At 44.1% G+C, this 14,059-nt stretch overlaps 1 protein-coding gene across 4 annotated transcripts; it reads right to left on the minus strand.

Annotated features, from left to right (window-relative positions):
* Nucleotides 1–311: 311 nt before the first annotated feature.
* Nucleotides 312–13,784, minus strand: si:ch73-252i11.1 (WWE and TCCD_inducible_PARP_like domain-containing protein). 4 transcript variants are annotated; one of them, XM_030355021.1, is made up of 12 exons: nucleotides 13,376–13,784; nucleotides 12,827–12,965; nucleotides 11,839–12,298; nucleotides 11,425–11,478; nucleotides 11,148–11,274; nucleotides 10,649–10,874; nucleotides 10,279–10,378; nucleotides 8,772–8,868; nucleotides 7,731–7,809; nucleotides 4,052–4,182; nucleotides 3,572–3,723; nucleotides 312–2,819 (listed from the first exon to the last, which is right to left on the minus strand). In XM_030355021.1, exons 1-12 carry the CDS (start codon nucleotides 13,654–13,656, stop codon nucleotides 2,287–2,289), a joined length of 2,379 nt encoding a protein of 792 aa, XP_030210881.1. In that variant the 5' UTR covers nucleotides 13,657–13,784; the 3' UTR covers nucleotides 312–2,286. The 4 variants fall into 4 exon arrangements, with proteins under 4 accessions (XP_030210881.1, XP_030210880.1, XP_030210883.1 ...); XM_030355020.1 differs by having other exon boundaries at nucleotides 7,731–7,812; XM_030355023.1 differs by having other exon boundaries at nucleotides 10,706–10,874; nucleotides 13,376–13,783.
* Nucleotides 13,785–14,059: the final 275 nt, after the last annotated feature.

A 14,059-nucleotide genomic window follows, 5' to 3' on the forward strand; every position in this document is an offset into this window, starting at 1 on the left:
ATCTCTGAAAGCGTTGCAAGATTGGACCAGATTTCCCGCCCAATCTGGCAACACTGGTCCCAGATGGCTGGAGCAACATGCTGTTTTTCTTTCGCCGTTGGCCGTGTTCACCCTCTCTTTCTCTGGCTACTTCGCGACGTGAGGCGGTGTAACTTCGCGACGTGATGCGGTGTAACTCGCTGGTGGCATTGGTCATCACAGATCACAGTGTAATGTGTTAGTCTGTGTTAAATACATTGGCCAAATAAATTAACTTACTGATTATGTAAACTACATTTGTCACAGAAGTAATGCAGTCTCAAAAACGGTTCGATTTTTCAATCAATTTATATACTTTTTTTTTTTTGGAGTTACACAAGCTATCACAGATTGCTCCTTCAGGATGATACACACTGTAGCAAATAAATGATGTATATAACCCTGCAAACCAACCTGTTTTTTAAAGTAATTAAACACAATTATGACTGGTCGTTGATTCGTGTGTAGTTGCTGCCCTCTGCTGGCCACAGTCGGTACAGACATTTAAATGTTTTATTTACACTCTTGATGAAGTCCTCTCCCTGACGTGTGGACGAACAGGATTCGGAGTGAATCCTTCGTTAAGGCCAGCCGTGGTTTCCATAGATTTGAAAAATCATTCAACTGGGCAATCAAATAGCAGCGCATCGCTACGCAAATGTTGGTTACCATAAAGCATTTTTCTCTATGTATATATCATATCATTTTAATGTACAACAGAAAATGTATCAATACATTGTCTTTTTACTAAACCTCAGGCTTTTCAGATTAGATGAAACATGAAACATGTTGAACGAGTCGAGACCCAAAGCCCTTCTACAGATGGGAAAGGTACTAAAACCAAAACAGATTCCCGAAGTCCTCCAGGGGCGTACGTGTCTCCATGACTCGACACACCATGACTCAGCAAAACACCGGGGACGCGACCTTCATGAGGCCTGCGCCCCAATTGGTCATTAATATAAATTTCATTCAAATTATCGTTATTCTTAATTAGTGTGATTATTTCTTAATGTCATGCGCTTTAGTCTCTACACGACATTCTTCATTGGGGATAGTCGCCGACCCTCACTCACCGACCCTCACCCCCACTGACCCAATTCACTCTTGGACTTTTTCGATTCTGTTTCGAAATGTTGGGACCGATAGAGACTTAACTCTCAGGGTTATTTGAACGTTCAAAGTGGTTTACTGTAAAAGGAGCGTCGGAAATCCCGCCTTTCTTTGCACACGAGGCCATTAATTATGGGGATGCTGAGAGAATGCTGGAGAGTCGAGAAAAAGAAGACTAAATATGCAAACATGGTTTGAGCAATCTAACAAATGCATGCAGACCTATGTCATGTAAAAATTAGGATGTTTTTATTCTGTCGATCAATTCATTTCACCTGACCAGCTGTTCTGATTATCTCCGAGGTCGGGGGGATATTGTTTAACAGTCTATGTTTAACGGATTTGCCTTCTATGGGCAAAAAACTGCTAACTGCACCCATTCCTTGATTTGTTCTGCCGCGGCACTCCAAACAATTCATTTAGTTCCAAATCCTTCCAATAGTGTTCCTGCATTGAGTATAAATCCAACTCTAACGAATAAATGGTTCAGTTTTAAGTTTCATAGAATATTTAAATATTCCAAGTCTTTGAATACCGCGGGCATGTTAAATAAGTGCACGCCCCGCCACTCGTAACACACTCGTTCAGCAAAACTAGTTTGATTAACCTGTCTTTTCGAGGATTCAAGTATTCCTTTTAAGTATGTAGTGAAATAGAATTTGAAATGGAAAATTATTATTGCACCCTAAGGAATTCTTTCCTGTTTTTCTTGTAATAATTCCTCATTTAAAAAGACAGCAAGTTTTTCCTCATGTTTTTGAGAATATACTGCAGGGGTGAAAGCTGCAGCGGCCAGTAGTGTGGACTGATTGGACAACAACCAAGCGTTAAAGCATCAGTGGGGAAAGGCTGTCCCCTAAATGCTAATGTAAACCCTGGTTGGATAAGGATTCATAATTGGATATGAAGATGAAATCTGACGCATAGTTTCAGGGTTAAAAACTGATCAAATAATTGCTGTCTGTCATTCTATATGGGCTGTGGCCATAATTTTGAAAAATAATAGCTTTCAGCAACATATTGAAAAAATTATTATGAACTACCGGTAGTTAATTTTTGGAACTTTGAACTAAGAAAATAGTTAAAAAATTTGTGAACTGAACTTTGAACTAGTTCATTTAGAAAGTGAACTTTGCCAACACTGCCTGCCCCGCCCTAGCACACCACACATGAGTCCTTTGGCTTCGGCTTCGGGCTGGGGTACGTCGGGGGCGGGGGGCTGTATCTCGTAGGTTGGGGGCTGACGTAGGGTTGCAGTGGGGGGGCGTAGCGCTGTGGTGGAGGGACGGAATTCAAGAACGAGGAAGTGTTGCCGTACACCCTCGCAGGCGTGGCTGTGGGCACGGGCGTGGGCTTCACCACAGGCGTGGGCTGCACCACCGGCGCGGCACGGGCTGTGACCCAGGACCAGTCATCCGAGGCCGACGCCTTCTCCTCGTACGTGAGCAGGAACTCCGGGTAGATCTGAGCCCGGTCGAAGACGACAAAGATTTTGGGCGAGCGGATGTCGTCGGCGCAGCTGTCGTAGAAGAGGGTGTCCCCGCCGTCCTTGGAGGGCGGGCGCACGTAGCCGGCCTTGCCCCGGGTGTGGTGGCCCACCAGCACCCGGGACACGAACATGGAGCGGACCGTCGCGGCGTTCCCGGTGTAGTTGTGGGAGTAGCTGGCATCCCGGGCGAAGTAACTGCCTGGGGATGGGGAGAGAGACGAGGAGAGGAGACAGAGGAGAGGAGATAAGGGGAGAGGAGTAGACAAAGAAGAAAGAGAAGATGAGAAGACAGAGGAAGAGAGGAGAGGAGACGAGGAGAAGTACAGAGGGGGAAGTGTGACAAGATAAGAAGAGAAGAAATATGAAGAGTTGCTTTATCTTCAGCTTGAGCTTGTGTTTAGAAACATCGACCCTGAATCCATCGAATACACACAGAAAATACCCCCAGAATAATACATTTTATCTAAAAAGGTTCCACCCATTTCAAGTATATCGGCACATCTAAAGTTTGTTTGTGCAACTTTTGGCTAACCAAGCCAATCGAACAAAGGTCAGTTGTTAAAGTGGCAGTCTGTAGGATTTAATGCCATCCGTCCAGGTAAGGCGGCGATACTGACCTGTGAGGTGCCAGTAGGTATCAACAAGCTTTAGGTCATAGTTTGACAGCTTAAGAATGACAGCGATTATGATTTAACATTTGAAACTAGTCCTTCTGGAGCCATTTGTCCATTCTAGGCTACTGTAGAAACATGGCAACTTCCATGGCATTAGACTCCCTCTGTGGACATTGTAAATCAACAACACACGATTGGAATATTTTTTTATGGGCTGTTTGATAACTCAAACACACTTATGTACATACAATACCTTCCACGACTGTTGTGCTGCATGCCCCTCATCGTACACACTGCACCTTTAAGCCCTGCAACGGTGTCGTAGCGGCTAGCTCACCGTTGCCGTAGGCGGTCCCGTGGGTTCCGCAGATCCTCCAGTCAAAGTTCGAGCAGCAGATGGCGTCGATGTACTTGGAGTCTGTGCCGTGGAACAGCTTCCTCTCGGCCACGCAACGGCCCCCGTTCTTCGTCTTCATTTGCTCCCTTTGCCTTTTATAAAACACGATTTCAAAAAGAGTTAATATTTCAGTTGATCGTTGTAGACGTTATCGTTTTGAGTCGAACACCGCACAGGTCTGCACCGTACGAGTCGAACACCGTTTGTAAAATGGCCGACACGAGGGAAATCAAACACTGTATGGTGTTCGACTCAAAACGATAATGCTTATAATGATAAAAATAATAGTGTTTAATGCTTATGATAAAAAGCATTAAACACGCTGTTTGACTCAAAGTTGTCACTTCGAGTCGAACAGTGTGCTGTGTTCGATTCCCCTGGTTTCGGCCATTTTATGGATTCTCAGACTGAGTGACGTACAACTGAAAGTGGTCCCAGAGACTCTTGTTCTGAATCCTCTCAATCTTCACTATGTCAAAGTCGGTCATCGTCTGACGAAACAGCGTCTCCACCTCCTTGTATTCTTCGGACGAATCTTGCAGCAGAACTTTCTACCAGAGACGGGGGAGAAAGATCTTAATTTACCTTTGAGAACGTTTAAAACAACCATAAGGTGTATATCATGAGACTCGTATTTTTAGCTACTTTTTAAATACATCCTAACTGTTTATCATGAGGATATCATCACCATCAACACTAGATAACTCAGAAATGAAGAAGAAGTTAACATTATCTTTCTAATAATAAGAGTGATGATAAGAGGCAGCAGAGAGAGAGGTCATGTTTCCCGAAGCTCCGCTAGGCATTGGAAAAACTACTTATTTTGTTTCCGTCGTCTTCCATCGCTCGATTCAACAATACATTTTGGCACTTTTTATGACTCGCGGATCAGACGGCAGAACAAGCCTTGGACTTTCCCATCGCCAACATGCCTGTGCACTCGGATATCTCAGGCGTGGAGACTGGGAAATGCACAGACTGCACCAAACTGCAACAGACAGTGGCTTTATTTGAAACGAGACTGGCAGATGGCCTACACCCAAACAGGTTAGGCTCAAAACTGTTAAGGGACAATCTTCTCTTCTCGCTTTCCCACAAATCTCCATGGTCTCACGCACAGGCCACAGTAAGAGCACAGAGCACAGGTTGAGAAGAAGCGAGACTACAGCCTCCCCCACACATCTACTCTGACACTATCTGACACACAGATAGCAGACAGCCCACAGACCTTGAAGAGAGACAACAGCCCGCCCGACGCCATCAACACTGTGCCTCCCCCCATTGCTGATGCTGGCTTGGCGAGGAACGGCCAACCCCCTCCTCTGCATTCCCCCATCGACGATGACCTCCAGCCTCATCTCTCCCATAGCCACAACAACAACTCCAGCCCCAATGTCTCCTCCCTTTGCGATTTTCCAGCTGAACTTAAGAAACTGGAATATGTTGCATCTGTGTCAATGATAGCATCGCCATGTCCACAGGCTGATAACACCCAATAGAATGGCTCCCCAGCCGCATCCCTGTACTGATAGTAGTACTGAGTATTACTGAGACAAAAAAGGGTTCAGCGGTAGACACAGTATAAAGGAAGTTTCACATAAACTGCTGAACCCAAGGTTGCCTACGTCAAAACTGGGCAACTTTTGCATTCATGCTGTAACCACTAAGAGAGTAAGCAAAGGGAAACGTACACACTGCTAACCTCACAAATCTCATATCGATTGCCTCCAAACCAAAAACAACCTTAAAGCCTATCAGCAACACCATCAGGATGGCTCTACTTAATGTGAGGTCTCTTAATAACAAATCATTTTTAGTTAATGATTTTATTACCACTTATAAACTGGATTTTATGTTTTTAACCGAATCATGGCTGGAACAAAATAACAGTGCTACCGTTCTGATAGAGACAGCTCCTCCTAACTATAACTTTTTTGATGCATATAGATCCGGAAAAAGAGGTGGAGGGGTTGCTGCTATATTAAAAAATGTATTTCAGGGGAAACAGATGGGAAACATCATTCGAATACCTTAGTGCTGTATTGAAATGATCCCCCAGAGTTCTCCTATTAATTATTTACAGGCCACCCACATATTCTGCAAATTTTTTCGATGACTTCAAAGACTTATTGTCTAGCTTCTCCACAGAATTTGACTGTCTAGTTATAACTGGTGACTTCAATTTTCATACTGATGATTTGAATGACAAGTGTGCAAAACAATTTACCATTTTGGACAAATTTGAACTGTCTCAATATGTGAAAGAGGCTACTCATTGTAAGGGGCACATTCTAGACCTGGTTATCAATAAAGGGCCTCAATGTTTCTGATCTTTTAAAAAGGCCATCTCCTTGCTACCACCTCTCAACCGATGTTCTGCTGATGATCTTGTAGAAAACTTTTGAAAGTCATAGATGTCATTGCACCTTATAAGCCTCTATCATTAACAACTACAGACCAATATCAAATCTACCCTCATAAGTAAAATCATTGAGAAAGTTGTCCTCCAGCAACTTAATCACTTCCTGACATCAACTGGTTGCTATGACACCTTCCAATCAGGATTTTAACCCCTGCACAGCACTGAGACCGCCCTTATTAAAGTTGTAAATGACATCCGGCTTAACAAAGACTCTGGCAAAACCTCAATACTAATGCTACTTGACCTCAGTGCTGCATTCAACACTGTAGACCATACATTACTTCTGGACAGGTTAGAAAACTGGGTGGGGCTTTCAGGCATAGTCTTAAATTGGTTCAGGTCCTACCTACAAAATAGGAACTACTTGGTTTCCATTGGCGACTTTGTATCAGAATCAACCAACGTGACATGTGGAGTCCCACAAGGTTCGATTTTAGGACCCTCTTTATTCAACATCTACATGCTCCCACCAGGGCAAATCATGCAAAATAACAATATTGAACATCCTTGCTATGCTGATGACACGCAAATCTATGTATCGCTGTCACCAAATGACTATCGGCCCATAGATCTGCTGTGCCAATGCATTGAGCAAGTGAAAGAATGGATGTGCCGAAATTTCCTTCAACTAAATGAGGACAAAACAGAGATAGTTGTATTTGGTTCTAAAACGGAAAGGCTTAAAGTAACCCAACACCTTCACTCTCCGTCCCTGAAAACCTCAATCAAAGCCAGAAATCTAGGGGTTATCATGGATTCAGATTTACATTTCGACAGTCACATCAAATCATTTACAAAATCGGCATATTATCACCTTAAAAATGTAGCAAGACTTAGAGGGCTCATGTCCACCGAAGACTTACAAAAACTTGTACACAATACATAAGCTTGATTACTGTAATGGTCTCCTTACAGGTCTCCCAAAACAAACTCTGAGGAAGCTTCAGCTTGTTCAGAATGCTGCTGGTAGAGTTCTAACAAAGACCAAAAAAATTGAACATATTACACCAATTCTGAAATCGTTACATTGGCTTCCTGTAGGTCAGAGAATTGATTTTAAAATCATGTTGCTAACCTATAAATCCCTACATGGTTTAGGCCCAACATCTCTAACTGATATGCTTCCACTACATAAGCCTTGTAGACCACTGAGATCCTCTGAGACCAATCTGTTAATTATCCTCAGAGTAAACACGAAACATTGGAAAGCAGGATTTAGTTACTATGCAACAAATAGCTGGAATAAACTCCCAGAGGATTTAAAACTTGCCCCAACTCTGAGCACCTTTAAAACAAGACTGAGGACTTTTATGTTTGCTTTAGTTTCTGCAAAATTTTAAATACATTGCACTTTCTAAAAAGCTTTTTTAACTTTGCCTTTATTTTCTATTTTAATACTATAATGCCTTTTTAACTTTCTATTTTAACCATTTCTTTGCATATGTTGTCTTTTACTTATCTATTCTTTTATTTTATTGTATGACAATGTTTATATGCGAAGCACTTTGAGTCTGCCTTGTGTATGAAAAGTGCTATATAAATAAAGGTGCCTTGCCTTGCCTAATAATGAATATAATATTTGTATTAACAGATGGCCTTTATGATCTCAAACATTTTTTTTTAATGTAGATCATGTGGTTGCTTGTAACTCTTCTGATAAATTATAATTATCATTACCTTATGTCCAGTCGCAGGAACCTGGGTCCTGTCCCAGTGTCTTGGCATAACTAGGACATTGGTTGGACCATTTTGAGGCCTTCTACGGAAAAAGAAAAACAATAATAACTTCACTTGCAGCGTAATGGATAGGACCAGCTCTTTGTGTAGTTTATTGGAAGCTATCCAAAGTGCCTGATGTAAAAGTAGGGCTGTGTCTCACTGAAAAAGGAGGGTCAATATTAGCATAGAGTTGTGACGGCAGATACAACGATACAAAGTCGCCAGTCAGTGGCGCTTTCTGAGGGCGTACAATCGTCTGTACGTGGACATTTTCATACAGTAGGAATGGAATTTCCCAAAGCTTCCTGGTCATAAAGCAGTAAAACCGATAGCGATAGCATTCTTCAGGGTTAGGCCTGGGTATGGGTATGCATGAAGGGGGCTCGTTCATGCTTTTCTTATATTGTGTAGTGCAGTGGTTCTCAAATGGGGGTACGCGTACCCCTATGGGCACTTTGAGGTACCACAATGGATACACAGCGAATTGAAAAGTAATTTAAAAAAAATCAAACCTGAGCAACTTTAAATTCTGAAAGCTAGACAATAGCAGATCGGGGAAACTGGACAAGTGGTTGAAACGTGACCCTTTTAATGTTCATGTTTACACTGCCAAATAGAACGCACTTATATTATTCATGTTCCATTTAATTTTATACTGCCCAAAATGTTTTGTGCCAGTGAAGGGGGTACTCCATCCTCTCTCTACCTCTCTCTCTACCTCTCTCTCTACCTCCCTCTCCCTCCCCCTCCCCCTCCCCCTCCCCCTCCCCCTCCCTCTCCCTCTCTCTCTCTCTCTCTCTCTCTCTCTCTCTCTCTCTCTCTCTCTCTCTCTCTCTCTCTCTCTCTCTCTCTCTCTCTCTCTCTCTCTCTCTCCCCCCTAGTGTAGAAACTTTTTCTACACTAGTAGAAAAAGTTTGAGAGCCACTGGTGTAGCGGGACCAAGACGTTTGACTTCTCTAAAAGCGAACAAAGGCAGTCTGTCTTCCAGGTGGAACGCACCTCGTCCTGATGACCTGCACGTCAGCGGAGGACAGGAACCGAGGCCGTCGCCTCACCACCCTCTTGGTGCCGTATTTCTTATTGGTCTGGATCATGTCTGCAAAATGCAAAGGGATACAAATCTTATGATGATACGTTTCCACGTAGTCATCCAGCAGACACTGTCTGAAGCGACTCACAGAGTTCTCATGACAGATTATTAATAAAGCGAAGGCAGAGTTCGCTGCCTGATCAAGGGTTGGCTTAGATCAGGAGGTAGGGCGGGTTGGCTGGTAACCGGAAGGTTGCTAGTTCGATCCCTGGTGACTCCTTAGTGTCGAGGTGTCCTTGATAGGGATGGGGATCGAAACCCGGTTCTATCAAGGACCCGGTTTAACTTTTTTCAAAATACGAAAATCATTAACGTTTGGGCTTATCGATACCACTATCATTTTATTTTTTTTGTCCCGTAGGTCCTGAAAGTTAATGTTGTGTCCCTCGAGTCTGGACACCGCATTTAAATCAAATCAATCCAATCACTCCAGCTGGTCCACCAATGTTTTTGAATTGAATTGTAAGTCTTGCCGTTAACTTTGCTCGCGACGATGGCTGAACGAGCGAAAAGGGCGCAAATCATTTATTGTAAAGAACACAACTTCAATGGCCAAGCACATTAGCATTGTGCATCAAATAAAGGGAAAATGCAGTAGGCTACCTTCGACTGTCTCCGAGTTGAAAAGACTCTGTCTCCTCCTTCTCCTGCTGCACCACAGACGGGCCCGCCTTAATCATCCACTCAAAGTACGAGCGGTAATCGCACACACAGAGTTTGACGCTAGTCCCGTAGCTAAAAATAGTAATCCAATTGTGAACTCTGTGTTGTAATTGGCAGCATACAAGCTAGTTATCTTAAAAAGTAAATAAAGCTTGACGTGCTGCGTGATGATGTGTTGAGGTTGGCTCAGTAAAACGACTGTTAGGTTATCATGATGCGTTCAAATGTAACATAAAGAAACGGGAAATTTAGTTTTTGGTGAGAAACATGAGTAGTACTGTATTACTCATGTTTCTGTATTACTAATACAGTTGTATAGTGCTCTAATCATTTTAAAATATATAATTAACACAATGTTAAGCATGTAATTCTTAATATTTATTAAGAATTACATCCTTAATTTAAAATACAATTATTTATTTCCTTAATATTTTCCTCATCACTAAAAAGTAAACGCATCTGATTTTCACCAATGAATAGAAAAGTGTCGATAGTGGTATCAATAAAGACTCGGATCGTTAAGCAGTATCGACGCCTCACCCTAACCACTCCTGACCAGTGTGTGTATGAGCGGTTGTAAGTCGCTTTGGATAACAGCGCTTGCTAGGTAAATCTAATGAACTTTGGGTCCCAGGGGTTGAAACTCCCTAGCCACGACGTCATCATCCCTCCTTCGCCGTATGACAAACGATACCAGCTCATGGGTTGTACAACGATGGTGGGTCGGGGCTGGGGGGGTAACGGTGGCCTCACCCTGGAGGCTGAGTGTGTAGGCCTGGGACCCTGCGGTGAACTCCACCACCTCCTGGGGGTCGTTCTGGAACTGCTTCTCCAGCTCTGTGCTGCTGTTGGTCTGGAGCGAGCGAGCGGGTGAATGAACACACACACACACACAGACACACACGTGGACACACACACACACACACACACACAAGGGTGTTTTTGAAAGAAAAACTGTTAAGTATTTATTATCTATTCAGGTCAGTTCTTTGAATAAATTATTATTCAAGCATAATTTATGGCATATTTTGACTCTCCCGCCAATTATATACCCTGACCCCCCTAGCAGGTACTCTAAACTTAAATTTTACAAACCCTAAATTAATATCGGCTGGTTTATTACATCTGCGGATGTGAGCCGATTCAGGCTGGCGCCGCTTTGCGATGGTGCTGAACTCACTGGTGAATCGTACTGGTTCCAGTTCCCATCCTCGTCCTCCCAGTACCAGAGCCACTCGGTGGTGAGTAGGAAGGTGGGCTGGAGGACTGAGGAGATGGAGGAGAGACGCCTGACCTTCTGGAGTCCGCGCGTCATGGTGTCAAAGCACACCGCTTCTACATCCACCATGCTGCAGGAAACATCACACACCTTTGACCCTCAGTATGTGGGTTTAGAGATCACAAGTGCAGCATGAACAAACAACATAACATTTGTTGAATTCATTCAATGATTGAAAATAGACCGGACTTTGGGAACACAACAGGAGTAAACTGAGGTTTCAAACTGGGGTAAAACGGAGTTGACTAATTGAAACGAAAAGGGTTTCAAACTGGGATAAAACAGCAGGGCTCATTAAAACGAAAGGGGTTTCAAACTGAGACGGTAAACGTGTGTTGCATACCTGTATGTCTTTTTGGGGTTACAGTAATCCTCTTCTATCTTCTCTGAGCTATCCAGCAGCGTCCACTGATGGCCCTCCAGAACTTCCCAGCTGTAAGGCAGCCTGCAATGGGCTCGGAAACACCTTTCTGAAGAAGACAGAGAGTAAAAATGGATTAAGTATCGGTGATTTAAGCGGCTAACGCCACAGGTCATCTCTGGTGCACTGGTGGCATCAGGTTTGAACGCTGTCTGCTATACGATGGGTTCTAAAATACGATTCAGTAGTTTGAACTCACCTACGGTGTGTCTACAGGTGCCTTTAAGGAAGTACAGGCAAATCTCGGTTTTATCTGAAAACAATACAAACAATGAACAACTGTAACAACGAGCACTTATATGCATTTATACGGCGCTTTTCTAACCAGTGGTCACCTAAAGCGCTTTACATTACTGCCTAACATTCACCCATTCATCGACACATTCACTGCTCGTCTGGAGCAGCTAGGATCAGTGGTCCTGCTACCTCGATACGCGCCAGCTAGGAGGAGCCAGGGTTCAAACTAGCAACCTTACAGTTACCAGCCAACCCGCTTTCCTTCCTGAGCCACATGCCGCCATTGTGCTGATTCACTTGAAAACCTCCAAAGATACATACGAGGGGACAAGAAAGGTAAAATATCAAATATCAAGGTAAAACGTTCTGGCTTTACCTTGAGGCTGTCTTCTCCTTCCACCAGCTCCAACTCCTGGAGCTCCAGCTCCACCGATAACACCGGCACCAATAGCACCGATGGCAACGGCAGCATCAGCAGCACCAATAGCAACGGCACCGCCAGCAGTACCATCTCCACCACCACCACCACCACCACCACCACCACCACCACCACCACCACCACCACCAGCTCCAAGAGCCCCAGGGACCTGATTGGTCTGTCCTGCCTGCTTGGCCTTGTGCTCGATTCCACTCAGGACCCTCTTGTTGATGTACAGCGGCTTCATGGACGCCATGAGGTCGTTGGGGATGCGGCTCTTCTGCAGCACCTCGAAGGGCTGTGGCTCGTAGAAGTCGTGGGACCGCGGGCAGCAGCAGTTACGACGCAGGTAGTTATCACAGATGTGGATCCTTTTGCAGCCCTCCTGGCATCCGGTGTTGGTGTAGTCGAAGCACACCTTCGAGGGAGAGGAGAGGGGGTGTTTTGATGATCGTCATTCAGGACAGGGGAATTCGCATGGATTTCAAGATTTCTTCCTTGCTAATTAAGGGAGTTTTTTTCTTGCCCTCTGGGGGGCTAGAGTCAGGGGGGTTGTCAAAATATGGCGTGCTAAGCCCTTTGAGACTGTACCTGTGACTAAGAGCTACACAAATATAATTGAAATTGAAAATTGATCTACATAGTTGAAAACACTCTCCGCGGAAATTATAGAATTGCATTAATTCTTATTATAAATAAAGCAGTTTAAATATTGGTAATCGTTCGCTCACAAAACTGACATTTAAAGTGTATTTTATGTTGCATACCGTCAGTAGGCAATAAAAAGCACTAAAGCAAACTTTTATGAAAGCTAACGTTGAATAACAACAATATACATTATATTGCATGACTGGAAGTGCTACAGTGAACCCGAAATCCATCGCCTGGTTCGCAGTCTTTTCCGTTTACTCACTCTCGCCTCCGATCAACCTGCTCATACACTTACATCGGGGAGCAGTGCCATGTCGTTCTGCAGCAGCAACACACATATCTCCTTCTTGTCCAGATCTTCCAAACCGTGTGTTCTCAGCAGTCCGGCGTTGTGTTCGGAGTGGAGGTCGTGGGAGAAGGAACACTCGGCCCGCCTGTGGGTGGGGGGGACATCACGTGTTCAAGGAACGCCTACCAAGTGATGATAGGCGTTCCCCTCACGAGCAGCCGAAGAATAACACAATTACAACTCACATGGTACCCCTTTAATCTCGCATAGAGCCCCTTTAACTCCACTGGGCAACGTCAACCACACTGTGTGGCATGTTATGGTTGTTTTGAATTATATAAATAGATAGATCAATAGATCAATATAGAGTGCATTTAAAGGTTTCTCACTCTAAGGGAGTGTTTTAACGCTCGGTGAGATACAACATAATTTACAACATTAAAACAAGAGAACTTCGAAAACAGGACAACACACGCTCAGCCAGGGAGGGGCCTCCCTCCGACAGGCCTTTAGGGCCCATTGGTGCACCATGCATAATAGTAAATCGGTCCTCACCTTCCAGGAACAAACTGGCACTCGCCGTACAGGTAGGTTTTACAGAGATGTAAACTGCTGCATCCAGGTCCAGCGCACACCAGCCTTCTGCACAGTCGGAGAGCCGTCTTGGCGATCAGACGCTTCTCTCCATTATAATGCGCGTTGGCGAACCGGTCTTGGTTGCTAATGATCTTGTTTACCGTCGAGGCGTCTCCGAATACACAGTTGGCAACCAGTTCTTCCCTGTTTGTGGATCCGAGGTTCCCGCAGAGATATTTGACTATGGCAGATTCTGCCATTTCAATTCCCTGTATTCACTGGCCTCTCACTCAAAGTTTTACACGGCTGTAGACTCGGTGGGTCGCTGTTATTCACCGCAGCAGTCGGGACTCGGGATGAGTTTCCTGGTCTTACGATTGGAAAACGAAACCTAAGGTTTTTCCGGGATGACCAAATAAGGAACACGCATGATGTAAACAAGGGTAGACGCACCGAGCTACCTCGGGTTTATTACCATCATTGTATAATAGGCTGTATTAGATCATATTATTAGTTATGGATTCATATTTCATGTGTATTATTTGTTTTCTTTGTTGCCAATTATAGGCTTACTAATAGGCTACAATAAAGACATAGAGTACAACTAATATAGGGCTGTAGGCTACAAACACATTTGCAAACACAACTCAGAGTTATGTTGTA

The sequence above is a fragment of the Gadus morhua genome, chromosome 4 (assembly GCF_902167405.1).
Source record: "Gadus morhua chromosome 4, gadMor3.0, whole genome shotgun sequence".
NCBI lineage: Eukaryota > Metazoa > Chordata > Actinopteri > Gadiformes > Gadidae > Gadus > Gadus morhua.

Coding starts and splice junctions, on each gene's coding strand:
- si:ch73-252i11.1 (XM_030355020.1), bottom strand. CDS start 13,656: ATGGCAGAATCTGCCATAGTCAAATATCTCTGCGGGAACCTCGGATCC. Junction 11,479..11,838: donor AAGGAGAAGACAGCCTCAAG/GTAAAGCCAGAA, acceptor TATTGTTTTCAG/ATAAAACCGAGATTTGCCTG. Junction 8,869..10,278: donor CTACACACTCAGCCTCCAGG/GTGAGGCCACCG, acceptor TGCATTTTGCAG/ACATGATCCAGACCAATAAG.